Source organism: Ursus maritimus, unplaced genomic scaffold (genome assembly GCF_017311325.1).
Source record: "Ursus maritimus isolate PB19 unplaced genomic scaffold, ASM1731132v1 scaffold_7, whole genome shotgun sequence".
In the NCBI taxonomy this organism is placed as follows: Eukaryota; Metazoa; Chordata; class Mammalia; order Carnivora; family Ursidae; genus Ursus; species Ursus maritimus.
The window spans coordinates 34,183,328-34,198,786 of record NW_024426885.1 but is presented as its reverse complement, the minus strand read 5'-3'; the positions used below and the strand labels follow the sequence as shown (position 1 = coordinate 34,198,786).

The 15,459-nt window shown below is 37.0% G+C and overlaps 1 protein-coding gene across 1 annotated transcript in view; it reads right to left on the bottom strand.

Moving 5' to 3' along the window:
* CPEB3 (cytoplasmic polyadenylation element binding protein 3) overlaps positions 1-15,459 on the bottom strand; it is a 178,373-nt gene that overhangs the window by 101,547 nt on the left and 61,367 nt on the right. Inside the window, exon 3 of the mRNA XM_040624688.1 lies at positions 8,751-8,910. Coding sequence (XP_040480622.1) covers positions 8,751-8,910 — 160 coding nt within the window. The remainder of the gene's footprint in view (positions 1-8,750; positions 8,911-15,459) is intronic.

Below are 15,459 nucleotides of genomic sequence, written 5' to 3'. Positions count from 1 at the left end.
TCATTTTTAGAATGTATTTTAATGTTTTCTAGAGAAAAATCATATTAGTAAAGAACCATTTTTTAAATAATAGAATTGCTTGTTTTATTTTTTGTTGATTTCATAGATCTTTTCATATTTACTAGAAGTTAATTGTGAGGAGTTTCAGAAACTACCCATTGTTTAAAGACACATTTAACAGTATCTATATATGTAATTACTCTGGTGTCTTATGTTCTTCCAGCTCCTAAGTCATTTTAGAGTTTCTAAAAATTATAGTCTACTCCATATGCAATGAGTGCTACCTCCTACCACCACCTTGATCAGAACCTATAATAGGAAAATCTGTCATGAGAATAAGTCTTGCGGATCAGTAGGGAAAATTTACATTCTGGTTTTAGTTAGCTATATCAATATTCTATTATTTTCAGATAATCAAGACCTTATTTGTATTCATTACCACCAAATACTAACATCCATAAGAACTAGATGTGATTTACTCATTATATTCTGAGATACCCAAATTTAACAGTAAATAGACAGTCACTGGAAAGTATGCCTAAAAACCCAACAAGAGATCAAAATCACTGCCCAGGAGAACCCAAGGAAATGGCATATAGAGATGGTCTCTTCAATCTCTGACCAAGGAATATTCAGACGTGGGTGTGGTTCCTAAAAAGCCAGGGTGTTCCCTAAAATCATAAAGCGTTATCAAGAAAACTAAGCAAGGCTTGGGGCACCTGCATGGCTCAGTGGGTTGGGCATCCAACTCTTGATTTCAACTCAGGTCATGATGTCAGGGTCATGATCACAGGGTCCTGAGATCAAGTCCCGCATCTGGTTCTGTGCTCAGCATGGAGCTTGCTTGGAATTCTCTCTCTCCCTCTTCCTCTGTCCCTCCCGCCCCCTCTAAAACAAAAACAAAAACCAAGCAAGCCCAAATTTAGTTCATCCTCATTAAACTTCTTTTATTTCCCATGCTACAATCATTTATGTTAAAGAATTATGGGATTTTAAATTGGCTACATCAAATAACAGTTTTTATATGTTTCTGGAACCACTGCTATTCCCACATTTAAAGGGTAGCCCTCTCTGCATTCGTCCAGAAGCTGGGTCCTTTTTGGGCTCTTTCCAGGAGGTCTTAGGACTTTACAGCTTGAAAAGATGACTGAAAGGAAGCTCAGTAGTTTTCCGATTATCATCCCCTAGCCCACACTGATGACTTCCAATTCAATCTTTCTAAAGATGCAGAAAAAAAAAAAAAAAAAAAAAAGAGCCTTAGGCAATGTTTTGTAGATGAAGGCATCAGAATTCGCTGAAAAGCAGAAAACTTTTTGCCTTTCCTGGTATCCTTCCTGATTCTGTTGGTCTCTCTAACGTCAGTGGATCTCTTGATCAACATCATCCACAAAAGATTTTATAAGAAACTGTGTCACGCCAGACCCATCAGAACCAATTATTTAAATACAATCTGTTTCCCAACTAAATGCAAATTCTTTCTATTAAACCACTTATGGTTTCTTTAAGCTACTTTCTTTACCTCTTCAAAAATTGTTTAGATTACAAAATGCAATATATTTTCATAGGAGAAAAATTGGATGATACAAAAAAATGCAAACAATAAGATCACCAATTAAATACTAGCTCTATTAACACTTTGGTTTATAGTCTTCCAGTTTAAGGAGTGTTTATCTGTAAAGATTCTTTTCTAAAAGTAGAATTATATGTTTTTTTCTTAATATATTTTGCATCTTAAATTTTATTGTTATGAGATTTTGAAGGAGAAAATATATAACAGCAAAAGAAAAACTGATTCTAAATTCAGATGAGGCCATTTCTTTTTTCTTCCTTTTGTCCAACAAATACTGCTGTTTAATCAGCTGTGAAAATAGAATCAAGTGTGTGACATCTGGTGATTTTTGTTAATGCAGTCTGGTGCTGCCAGCGTGACATTTTGTCACCTGTCTATGGTCTGCTATTTTTAAATTGTTCTTGTCAGCCAGCTATCTTTTAAGTATAGTGTAAAATATAAGGTTTCAAAAACTGAAAGGCATACTTGGTTTTACAGAGTTAAATGATGCTGTGGAAATCTGAGACTGTCCTATTTTCCCCACTGTACAGGGCCTGATAAATGGAGGTGAGGGGTTGGAGGGAGAGGTTAGAGAATAGGGTTACATATGTTTATCCGGACTGTGAAAATCACAATCTCATAAGCTCAAGTCACATTCATATTTAAAAGGCTAGTTATAAAAAATGACCTCTACTGTTATTCAAAGTTTCAGAGTCCAACCAACCCATATTATTACATGTCCAAAATAAAAACTGGAATTTTTATGAATTCATAATTAATTACGAAAGTCACCTCTTCACTTCTGCAATATGTTATGAGATAGGGAACAACCGCTATATCTTCCTCTAATCATTCCTATTTGCTCTAAAAAGTCAAGCCCTTCAGAGACCTTCACATAATAGAATGTAAGTGCTGTATTCTAGAAAAGGTTATAAGAAAAATGCATATTCTGCTGGGTTGTACTTTCCACCAATTTTCTCTATAAAATTGAAGATACATTCCTTCAGAAAAAGTATCCACAAGATAAATAACATATTATGTAAGAATACAATAAAATGGTGTTTTAAAGTCCTTTTAAGGAAAAATGATAAAATTTTGGCACTAAAGTATTCTAAATATGTTCCAAAGAACAAAGAAGCAAAAGCTATGAGCTTAGACCTGAGGTCAAATTCTAGTTTCTTTTCATACCAGTAATGGATAATTTTGGGCATGCTATCAATTTCTTTGTTCCTATGTTTCCTCATTACAGGCTCTACTCTAAAATAGTTAAATCATTCTTTTAAAACTCTCAGATAGTGGTGCTTGGGTGGCTCAGTGGGTTAAGCACCTAACTCTTGATTTTGGCTCCAGTCATGATCTCAGGGTCCCGGGATGGCAGGTGTGTCCGGCTCCGTGCTCAGCAGGAGGTTTGCTTGAAGATTCTCTCTCCCTCTCCCTTTGTCCCTCCCCCTGCTTGTGCTCTCTCTAAAATGAACAAATAAATCTTTAAAAAATAAATAAGTAAAACTCTCAGGTGATTACACTGCTATATAGAAAGGACCACTGAGTAAATTAATGGGAGATTCTTATTTAAAAAAAAAATCACTCAACTTGTATTTACTACCCCCTCTTGTATAGAAACAGAACAATCACTTTTTGCTAACTCAGAACCTGTGCCCCAAACAATTTGTAGACTCTGCTAACTTTTATACAAGACAAACTGCTATGGGCCAAAGGTAGGTAGCACAAAAATAGAACTCAAGCAACAATATAAGTAAGGAGACAGCATATTTTTCTGGAACAAACTAAATGTAATGAAGATGCACTTTTTCTGAAACAAGGGAACCTCGACATATCACAAAAGGGGCCAATTTTGTGAAAGGCTATACAATACTAAATTTAAATTATGATGAATAAAGAAAAATGCTTCCATAACACCAAAAGGGTGGCACTTATTTCTTCCAAGTTTCTGTCAGTTTAAATGTTTTAAAGCACTATTATCAGAAGATAGTTATTTTTTCCCAGATTCAGTATACATTTGAAAAGCAAACCCTTCAATATCAGTTCTCAACTGACACCTGGTCTTTTCATTTTTCAAATTTCAGTTCCACGAATAGTGAGGAAAGAGAAAATTCAAATATATAGAAATGTTTCATCAGGTACAACCCCCAAGTAGTCAGCCAGGTCTACTCTTCTGTTGTAAGAGGGAGACTACATGGATGACAGAAAGGGGACTCTTTGCCAAGATATCTTCTATAAAGTGCTACCCCAACCAGGGGATGGACCTTGCTTTACAATGTCACCTACACTGCCCAACACTCTGCTTGGTATTTCCCTATTATCCCTCCTCTTATCACTTTGTACTCTTTGAATGTTAATCCTAAGGGAGGCTATGATTAATCAGACCTAATGACCCTGGATTTTCATAGGGGTTCCCCAGTGGCTAGGTAAACTTTCATCATTAGTAGCAAGCTGGGGAACACCTATAAGAAGGGTACAGAGAGGAATCTTTCCTATCTTCACAGCAAACAATTTTTTTTAAAGATTTTATTTATTTATTTGAGAGAGAGAGAGAGAGAGAACATGAGTAGGGAGGAGGGGCAGAGGGAGAGGGAGAAGAGGACTCCCCGCTGAGCAGGGAGCCCGATACAGGGCTTGAACCCAGGACCCTGAGATCATGACCTGAGCTGAAGGCAGACACTTAATCGACTGAGCCACCCAGGTGCTCGCTTTTTCCCTATGTTTAATCCTACCTCTCCCAATGCCAGAAATCCCTTTAATCTTCATAGTTGTAAGGAAAATTGTGGCTTTCCTTCCCTTCAGCCCACGTGAAAAGTATGCAGAGAACAATTCCTCTCTCCTAGGTCTCACTCATATCTCTATCAACCCAAGGATTTCTGCACTTAGAAAAGAAATAAGGGACAGTTTTCATTAGTTGATCACCCTTCTCAAAACCATCCTTCTCACTTCTTGGAGGCATTCTCTCAAATAAACAATAGGAAAAGTCATACATAATATGGTAAAAGATGATTGATAATTATTAATATGTTATTCTGTTATAACCAAGAACTGTAGTTTGATATCTTTAAGAAGCCAAATAAATTAGTCTAATTTTTATTTAAATAAGGGTGCTGTGATCTGATCAACACTACTAAACAACACTTTCCTCAAGTGCTGTGAAGAAAGCTTAATTCAACTTTTCCTCCATATTACTTGACATTTTTATCATGGGGGAGGAGGTAGAGACTCTTCGATATTTTCCACAAACATCTTCAAGACTGCCTTAGTTTTACTGAGTATAAGTATAAATGTGACTGAAAAACCATTAAAGTTCTTTACTAGGGGTGCCTGGGTGGCTCTGTTGGTTAAGCGACTGCCTCTGGCTCAGGTCATGATCTCCAGGTCCTGGGATCCAGCCCCATATCAGGCTCCCTCCTCAGCAGGGAGTCTGCTTCTCTTTCTCTCTCCCTCTGCTCCTTCCCCCTGCTCATTCTCTCTCTCCCTCTAATAAATAAATAAAATATTTAAAAAAAAATAAAATTCTTTACTAAAACAGATGTCATTACTTTCTGAACTTCCTATTCTGTCATTTCTCCCACTAACAGTTAAATAAAGGGATTTCTCATTGCATACATTTTTTTTTTTTAGATTTTATTTATTTATTTGAGAGAGAGTGAGTGGAAGAGGGAGAGAATCTGAAGCAGCCTCCACACTGAGCTCAGAGCCAGGTGTGGGGCTCAATCCCACGACCGTGAGATCATGACCTGAGTTGAAACCAAGAGCCAGACACTTAAAGAACTGAGCCACCCAGGCACCCCTCATTGCATACATTTCTTTTTTTTTTTTTTAAGATTTTATTTATTTATTTGACAGAGAGAGAGACAGCCAGCGAGAGAGGGAACACAAGCAGGGAGCGTGGGAGAGGAAGAAGCAGGCTCCCAGCAGATCAGCCTGATGTGGGACTCGATCCTAGGACTCTGGGATCACACCCTGAGCCTAAGGCAGATGCTTAACACTGAGCCACCCAGGCACCCCTCATTGCATACATTTCTAAGACGAAATTTTGCTGTGAACATATTTCATTGGGTTCACTTTAAATACATCATGAAGTACTTTATTTTTCATGAATGTGATATCCTATTATATTTTCTTTACATTGTTTAGATACACAATTTTGGAAAGCCAACATAAGAGGATTATTTTCCTTTCTCCTTCAGGTGATTTTTTATAATGACAAAATGTTTATCCTTCAGTAATCACTACTTATCTATGGCAAATACAAAATTTTGACAACTTGCATCTGAAAGCTTTTAACATTTAGCTACAGTCTAGCTAAAAGGAAAGTAAATATTGTAGGAATATAAGGTTTAATTTATTACCCAGGCCAGGCAATAGCACACCACTACCACTGTCAGCCAAAAAAAAAAAAAAATAACATCTGAGCAGTTTCTAGTCTCAAGGAACTTTATCTGACCTTTGCAGCCACTCCATGAAGTGGGTGCTTTATTTCAATGATGAGGAAACTAAGGCTTTGAAGAGGCTAACTGATTTATCTAGATCAACGGCCATAGAGACAGAGCCAGGATTCAAACCCAGGTTTGAATGACTGCAAAGTCAGAAAGGCTAAGTTGAAATTTAATCTCCTACCAAGAGAATATAAAATGCCTGGAAAAATGTTAATAAAAATAATAATCTTTGTTATCTCTAGGTAGTAAGTCTCGGATTATTTTTTCACTTTCCTTTTTGTTTTTTTAATGTACTATCTGAAATTCCCACACTAAGTAAGAAAGTATTTTTTTCCTAAAGAAAATCAAACTCCAGGAAGAAAAACAAAACAAGCATACAAAAACCTATGATTCTGTAACTTGAGTTTTGAGACGCTCAAAAAAGTGCTCCCATCGTCAAGTGGGAGAAGATATTAAAGGTAGGAGGAAAAACAGGATGGAGTAGAAGAAAGTGTTTTTGGACAGACTCCTAGGGAAGCCACATGGTAAGTCCCCTAGCCTACCACCTTTCTCTTAAAGCTCTGTTCACCTAGATGTCTGCATCTTTTGACCCAGAGATCTTCTCTATGACTTTACCTTAAGGAAAAGCTATGTGCAAGAACTTATCCATGGCAGCATCACCTATTATGGAGAAAAAGCTGGAAACAATCTAAGAGTCCAAAGTTCAGGCCTATTAATAAATTATAAAGATCAGATAAAATCATGGATAACGTTTACCACGTAAGATATATAAAAATAAGGATACACTATCACGTTTATTTTTTCAGTTACATTTTTGTTATTATAATTTTCTCCATTTTTAAGTCAAAAATTACTTAAAATTTTTCCTTTAAAATGCCAGCATCATAATTATGTTATTAGAAGTAATAAGAATCAAATACATGGTGCCATAGGCCAGATCTAAAAGTCTCCCAGCTGGAAAAGGGAAGCAGGAAGCTCAAACACTCTAACCAGAGGACAATGACATGGTGATGTAATTGACCATGGGAAATAGTCCATTAGTAGGAAATCAAGGTGGGTGGTATGATGAACAGAGAAGTTGCAAGCATACTAAGGCTGCAAAAAAGTACATATTATACGCCTCCCAACTTATTAGGACATATTGTGAGTACAATGCAAAAGACTTTTACAGATGAAACCTCACATTTGCAAATGTGGCAGAGAAATATATGCAGAGGTAGTTGGACACGCACTTTAAAAAGGCGCCTCCAAAAATGGAATAAGGGGTTTACATTACCCCATAGTGAAGTACCCTCTTTTACACTTTGCCACTGCTACTCTGAACAGGGCACAATAGCTCCTGTGTAAACAATATTCACAAAATTCTGGAAAATTATTTACAGACTATAATATAAGATCCTTTCATAATCTTTTATTGCTAGAAGAAAAGAATACAGATCAAGATAAAACAGGTATGCATAAAGGACAAAGGCTGAATATTTTAGAATAATTAGGAGAGGCTTATAGCTGTTTGTGGTAGAGAAGGAAGACAAATGCAGCCTTAGAAGATACTAAAAACACAAAACAGTCTGTGAATATCACTGTTTTTTTTTTTTTTTAACACCATTCTCACTTCTAAGTGAAATATTCTCTAAATTACCATGTACCTAATCTTTCAACTGAGCAAAGACGTGGTAACGGTGACTAAATATAACAATGAATAAATGAAAGATCTTTTTTTCTAATTCTGAAGGCCTTAAAATACAGCTTTTCTCAAAATCCTTTACTTTCTTGATAGCCTGTTAACTACTTTATTTTCACTGGAAATTGAGGAAAGCAACAGAAAATCATGAGTGTGACAAGAAAATGATGAAATGGATTTCTGAGGTGGCTTGAGGAAATGACTATCAGGTGTTCATAGTCAGTCACAATCTATATAAAAGCCTGGAGAGAACCAGAGAGGATCCAATTCCTCACAGCTCCAGGGAACATAAGGATTCAAACAAGATGGGCATTCTTGTGGCCAACTCTTCACAGTTTTCAGATATTTAGGCTCTAAACACAAGTGGATATTTCCACAGGAAATTTCCATTACGGTATTTTAAAATATCACAGGGCCCCTAAAAAGTCCCATAACACATAAAAAGAACTATCTGTACTTAGGAATGTAACATCAACCACTAACCTGAATTTACATGGGCTCTAAAAATAGCAAGTCCTAATACTGCTGACCTTGGGACTTTCTGCCTTACATTTAACCCAAAACATTTACACACTTTAAGACATTTTCTTTCTGTTTTAGCCTTAGAGAATGTAAAGAATCACTGGCTGCTCTTAAGTCTGTGTAGTGATACTTCCTATATGAGGAGAGTGATTATATTTTAATAAAATGGAACTCTTTTTCTATGCAGTTTTCTGAAGTAGTCTTTGGAGATTGGTTTACTAAATCTCACATTTCCTTGCAGTGTACTTTGACTTAAATGCAGGTTCAGCTAAGGATTCCAAACGCACCAAGCCCAGAAAACTTGACTTCTGGTCTCATGCTACCCAACACATGCTTCTGCCAGACATTATGATTAAAGCAATCAACCTTGATTATTGTAGGTAGCTAAACCCAGGTTAAAAAAAAAAAATCAACTTTAAATACATTCCACAATGCTTTACAGAAGCAAAAAAAAACAAACGGGAAAAAAAAAAAAGAAAAAAATCACAATTATTAAGAAGCTGATTTTTATTTAAAACACCAAGCAAGGAATGGACATATGAATATTCCTAACCTGCAAAATGATTCCTCCACATTATATCAGCGAAACTCATTGGTGGGCCACTGGGAGGGTAGTGTTTACCTTTCAGAGGCTCATGATCAGTCCTTATCATATCCATTAAGGAGTTCTCCAACGAGTGCAAGTTAAAAGTGTCATACGGCCTACTCCGGTCCTAAAAAAAAAAAAACAAAAAAACAAAAAAACACAGAACATGACAATACATAAAATTACTTCATAAAATTAATACTATATCATTTGCTTCTTGCCATGGATTGATGACATGAATCAAAGTTCCAGATAGTTCTAATAACACACATTCTTTTCATTAAGAATAATGATTTGGCAAAATTAAGCTTAATACAAGTTTCTATAATTAATTGCATCCTTTTCTCCAATATTCTTTAATGTATATGTCCCACTACTTCAGACTTTCTCTCTAAAGAACTTAAAGTAATTCAAAGGAAAGAGTCAAGCCAGTTGACTCTGCCCTCAGTCCTTCTCCTCCGGCTCCATTGTCAAATAAACATTCTATTCAAATGAACAGAGAATTTTTTATCTAGAGGAAGTCCATAATTAAGAACTCTCAGTCTACAAACAGTATCACTTTCCTGAAAAATCAAAAGGTGACTATAGTTTCAATGTAATTTTATTGGGTATCTTTAATATTCATTACTGGTAAGTTCCATACATTAGATATACTCTATAAAACTTAAAATGTGTCCAAAGTACTACTAAAATTAACTTTTGAAAAGCACTCACATGAAAAAACTTTAACCCAAGATAGTGTTTACATGATGCTAGAGTCAAAAACGTTTTGAAAGTAGAGAGCTAACACAACCTAAGTGAAGAAAAATCATCGTTCCACCACATTTCACTCAAGCCCATGGGAAACCATCATGTACAAATTATTTTTACGAGTCTGAGCTAAAAGGAAGCACAACTCACAGCTTAATTTAACCTTACAGAATACATTACATTACAGATTAAGTTTGCTTTTGATTAAGAAAAGCAAACAGGGGCACGTGGGTGGCTTCGTCGGTTGTATCTGACTCTTGATTTCAGCTCAGGTTGTGATCTAAGGGTCTTGAGATCGAGCTCTGTGTGGGGCTCTGGGCTCAAAGCAGAGTATGCTTACGATTTACTCTCCCTCTCCCCCTCCCATGCCCCCTCCCCCCACACGCCCGCGTGGGCTCTTCTCTCAAATAAACAAATACATCTTTAAAAAAGAAAAGCAAAACACACATTTCAACAACCACACCAAATCAAACTATAGCAATGAGAGATTATTTTCAGGGTCCTGAACAGTTTACCCAGCCCTACAAATGATCACTTATCGTCTCCAATGAACAACAATAATAAGTAACTGTCTGGATGAGCAAAATGGGATACAACAGGTAAAAATCCAACTTCAGTGATCATTTTCTAGCTTAAGTCTTAACTCTTGGGAAGCTATTTTTCTTCTGGTTTCTGGAAAGCACGGCTGTATATTTATTCGGGGAGGCAGAAAGGAAAGTGGCATTTCCTCAGCACTGAGCATAAAGGAGAATCAGAGGGTACTGAATGAATGAAAGCAGAATGTATACATGCAGATTCTAAGAAGAGCCCTGAACTGAGAAGCAGGAGGCAAGAATGCTAGAATAACTACTATCAATTGGGGGCTTTGGGGTACATCATGATCTGTCTCTCCAGTGTGTGCCTGAAATTCCTCCCTTTATACAAATGAGAGGACTGAGGTAGAGTATCTCTAATAACCCTTACAACTCTATACTTTTCTTTAAACTCAGAGATGAGGAGTAGGGGTGGAGGGTGCAGATGTTTTCAAACAGACAGAAATTCCATTTTTACAAATCTTTAATGCACAAGTCAAGGGTCAACTCCTATACTAGGCCCTGATGATTCAGAGATGAATGTTGCAACCTAGTCCCTATGTACAAGTAACTAGTAGAAGGAGAGAGACATAACCAATTAAAATAAGAGAATGACAGGTGTTTTGACAGGGGAATGTGTACAGTACAATGGAAACTAAGACATTTATTTCTTAAAGAACATGTATGTATTATAATTTTTTAAAAATCACATTCTGAAAAATCCCAGGTCTCCTCAATCTGGACCTGCCATCTGACCAGGTATGAGGCTTGTCTTAGTTATTCTCAGTGGTCTTCTGTACTCTCATTGGTAAAATGGGAACTTACCTGTGAAGATTAGGTTGAAATTACTTAAGTATTTATTTTACTCACATCGTGTTTGCCAAAGAGCAAGCATTCAACATTTCTTAGTTTACTGCCACTGCCCTCTCTCACTTGCTACCTCCACCCCATTTTTTTTCCTTTTTTCTTTTTTTTAAGATTTTATTTATTTATTTGAGGGAAAGCATGGGGTGGGGGGTGGTAGGGGAGGAACAGAGCAGGAGGGAGGCAGGAAAGAATCCCAAGCAGACTCCACGCTGGGCTCGGAGCCCAACATGGGGCTCAATCTCACAACCCTGAGAACATGATCTGAGCTGAAATCAAGTGTTAGACACTTAACCAACTGAGCCATCCAGGCACCCTTCCCCATTTTTTTCTTTTTAACAGTCATCAATTATCTGTCTACTGTTGGATAAGAAAGAGACATAAAATATTTTCTTTGGTTCTCCATTTTGGTCTCTATATAATTTAAGGTCTTTTACCTTTAAGGTCTTCCTGCAGATCATTTGTTTTGCACTGGGTTCAAGTTATCAGTGGAAACTCCAATTACTTAAGGAGTAAAACTGAATTTCCAGAAATGTTGGCTTATGTGTCCCCATAAGAGGTATCATATTCTTTGTCCAGAGGAAAGGCCACAGGTGAAAAAAAAAAAGGAAGTGTACGGATGAGAAGTCAAAATGACAACCTATTTCTGGCACTGACAATCCTGGAATGGATGTCTAGGAGCCTTCATATATATACATACATATATATGTATATATATAATTTCCACACTGCTAACTAGAGCCCTGAAGGTGTGGGACTGTTTCAAAAAAGACTGATAAGGTGAAGGGACTAAAAGAAATGGCTGTTTGAAGGCATTCAAGAATCTTTCCAGTCAGGACAGTTTATTTTTTTCATTTAGTTCTTGATATAATTCTTCAAGGTAGATAACAATATACTCATTTCACAAATGAGAAAGGTGAGGTTCAGAGAAGATTCCAGCCTGGATCTAACCTCAAAGCCAATACCTATGGAGTACAGACACAAGCCCAAAGAAACTGATCTGGTCCAGACAGGATAGTAAATGAAAAGTTCTATAGAAGCACAGCATTGCATCTAAATACCAATGAAATGACCTTCTTGGCAAGATGGTAGTGAGTCCCCGTCAGAAGACAATATTGGATTATTAAATGACTGTCAGGAAAATTGGAGGGGGCGTTTGGGTGGGGACTCATGCATCTGAAGTGGTACTCAAACCTGTCAAATTGTCAAAATCACATGTAGAATGGTTAAAATGCAGGTTCCAGGGCTCCAGCTAAAACCAACTTAGTCATAATTTTAAAAGAAATAAGTGTCCCAGGTGACTCTTTTGACTGGCAAGATTTGAGAACCACTAGACTGGATGATTCTTCAAGTTAAGCCTTCAAACCTGTATCTGATCAGTAAAATGGAATGGTGAAGTGAGGGAGGGACTACAAGGATAGCAGCAGGAAAGAAACAAGCATGGCCACTTTGCCAAGGGTCAGCTTTGCAGTCTCTCATTGATTGCGGGTTAGGAAAGCAGTTGGTGGTCTGGCATTTATAAGTACACACTCTGAAATCAGCCATCTGATTTTCAAATTCTGGCTCTGCCAGTGGCTGGCACGTCACTCTGAACAAGTTTCTAAACCTTGGGTATCTTCATCTATAAAATGATGATAATTTTTCCTATGGTTATTTTCAGTACTAAATGACAGAATGTACAACAAGGCATCTGTACAGTGGTGGCTACTGGAATATTAGCAAGAACACAAAGAAACTTCTATGATGCCACCTTAGAGTACTGGGACATATATTTAAAAACCCAGAGGTTCACTAGTGCTGAACAGATGAAAAGATGACAGGTGGAATGCAGGACAAAATTTGCACAGCCTTCTTAATTGAACAAATTTCAATGCGGAGACTTATTTTCTCATTAAAATTTATTCATCTATGACTCACTGATTTATATTTGCAGCATACTATTCATCCTTTTTGTTCCATAAGTAGTAAACATTGCTAAAAAACAACTGATTAACCAGATTAACAACTGCAAGAAACAGAATAAAAAGGACAGAAACACTACAAAATTTGCAGTGAAATTCAAGCAGAAATCATACATAGAGAAAACCAGACCATAATTTATCATTCAACAACAAAAGTTAGAAGTGGCAACTAACCTTTTAAGCTTTCTTTAAGTAAGTTTTGGTTCTCAATATAGGGAAAATAAGGAACACATCTTTTTTCATTTGTTTTTAACAAGCAAATACATCAGGAAGTATTAGAACATCTATAAATAATGCATCCCATTATTGGCTCTTTCTTTGAAGATAACCTATGACAACAGTTGGTTGTACATAGAGGGAGTCCACTCCCATTGTACAGTTCACTAGCCCTGCTTATTTTCTTCCCTCAGCTTGACTTAATATTAGTAAATTTATAAGGTATTTAATACGTGCTTGTCACTATTCTAAGCACGCTAAATGCATTCCCTCACAACTCTATTTTATAAATTAAGCAATTAAATCTTGGAGAGATTAATAACTGGCCCAATATTACAGGACAGTAAGCAACAGAGCCAAGGCCCCAATCCACTCAAATCCGAACTGTACTCTTAAGAAGGAGTCTCACTCTACTGCCTGACTTCCTCTGACTCCCTCTACCTTAAATCCTTTTCACAAACATTCCCTCAACCCAATCCTAACACATTCAGAGAGGGGCTTCTTTGACCACCACCCTGGCACACAGGCAACCTAATTAATCCTCACTTGCCCTTAGTCATTTACTCTTATTCAAATGACAGTTAAACTCAAGAAGTAGCTTATCTACCCTCTAGCATTGCCACAGACCCACCTCCACCAGCCCTAATCCATTCACCTGCCTTTTTCTTGAAAGAGAAATCTAGGACCCTTTCCTATTCTTTCTGGCTTATCCCCAGACATATCCTCTCTTAGAGATACAAGATAGAAGGCTGTAAGGGCCCAACAACAGCTGAGAAAAAGCAGCTCCAGAACCAAATGATAAAATTAATCATGGTGTTTACTATGTGGTAGGAACTGGGCTAAATGCTTTATTACCATGATCTCAACCCTCACCACAACCCTATAGGGTCAGCATTATCTCCATCTCACAGAAGAGAAAACTGAGGCTCACAAAGGTTATGTAACTGCTCAAAGTCACAAAGCTAGGCAGAAAGCAAGATGTGAACCCAGGTCTGTGACTTTCAAGTCTATGCCAGTAATGTTCCAGAACTTCTACACTGATCAGTTGCTTTGTGTCCCATAGACAGTGGGCACTTGGCTAGCAAAAACAGAGGCACAGGCAGGATCAAAAATCAAAAGGTGGGTAGATGTTTGAAAAGGCTAGGAAAGGATAATTGGGGTTGTGAAACAATATAGAAAAACAGGAGGAATTACTGAAGGAAGGTTTTTACATTTATCATATGGTTTCAACATAAGTATGGATAAAACATTTCAAAGTTAAATGCATTCAACATATATGGGAAGATTAACTCAAAAACTAGCCATTTTTAAATTTCCACTCTACTGCTCTTACTTTCTAAATTCTTTTTATGGGGGGGGGGGAGGGGCAGAAAGAGAAAATCTCAATCAGGCTCCACACGCAGCACAGAGCCCAACACGGGGCTCAATCCCATGACCCCAAGATCACGACCTGAGCCCAAATCAAGAGTTGGACACTTAACCGACTGAGCCATCCAGGCACCCCTACCACTCTTATATTCTAATGGGTTTACATTATTTGAAACTATCTCAGCTTCCTATTTACACTATAAACACTGTTAGTGGTAATTAATATGCTTTACTTATTTTAAATGAACATTTAATCACATAACTCACACATAAATCCATTCTTCCTGAACACAAACAAACAAAAGACTATTACAGAAAAAGCAAAAGTCTCCAATCCTGCCTTCTTATACTCTTCAGACCACTACATACATTTGGTATGTATTCTTTCAGATGTTTAAAAATACATTCATACATATATGTACCCATAGAAAAATGTTTCATGTTATTTATTCCCCTAAGCAAGAAGTATGCATATTGTTCTGCAATTTGCTTTCTTCGACCAATACTGTGCTTCTGAGATCGGTCCCTTTTAATAGGTATGTTCCTGCCTCTCCCCCACCCAACCATATACACACCCCTCCTACAAAATATATGCATAGTAACTATATTAAAAGAGTCAAGTAATTACTTCCATATACATTCTATAAAATAATTTCTGATTTTGAGATTTCTTTCCCATCCCCCAGTTTTCTCAAAATTTCTGTTCTGGCCCTTTAACTGCATCTGTTCCATGCTTGATCTACTTTAGCATAATGGTTTTCTGATCTCCAGTTTCTATGAAAGACTCTACTAATAACAAAACATAAGAATCTATACAACTTATCAGTCCTGAGTAAAAACCGAAGAGCCAATAAGTCCGAAAGTTCAACATGTAGTGATTTCAAGCACAGAATCTGCTTAAGAGTACCATAAAGAATAGACAGGACATGTAACAACAAATACTAG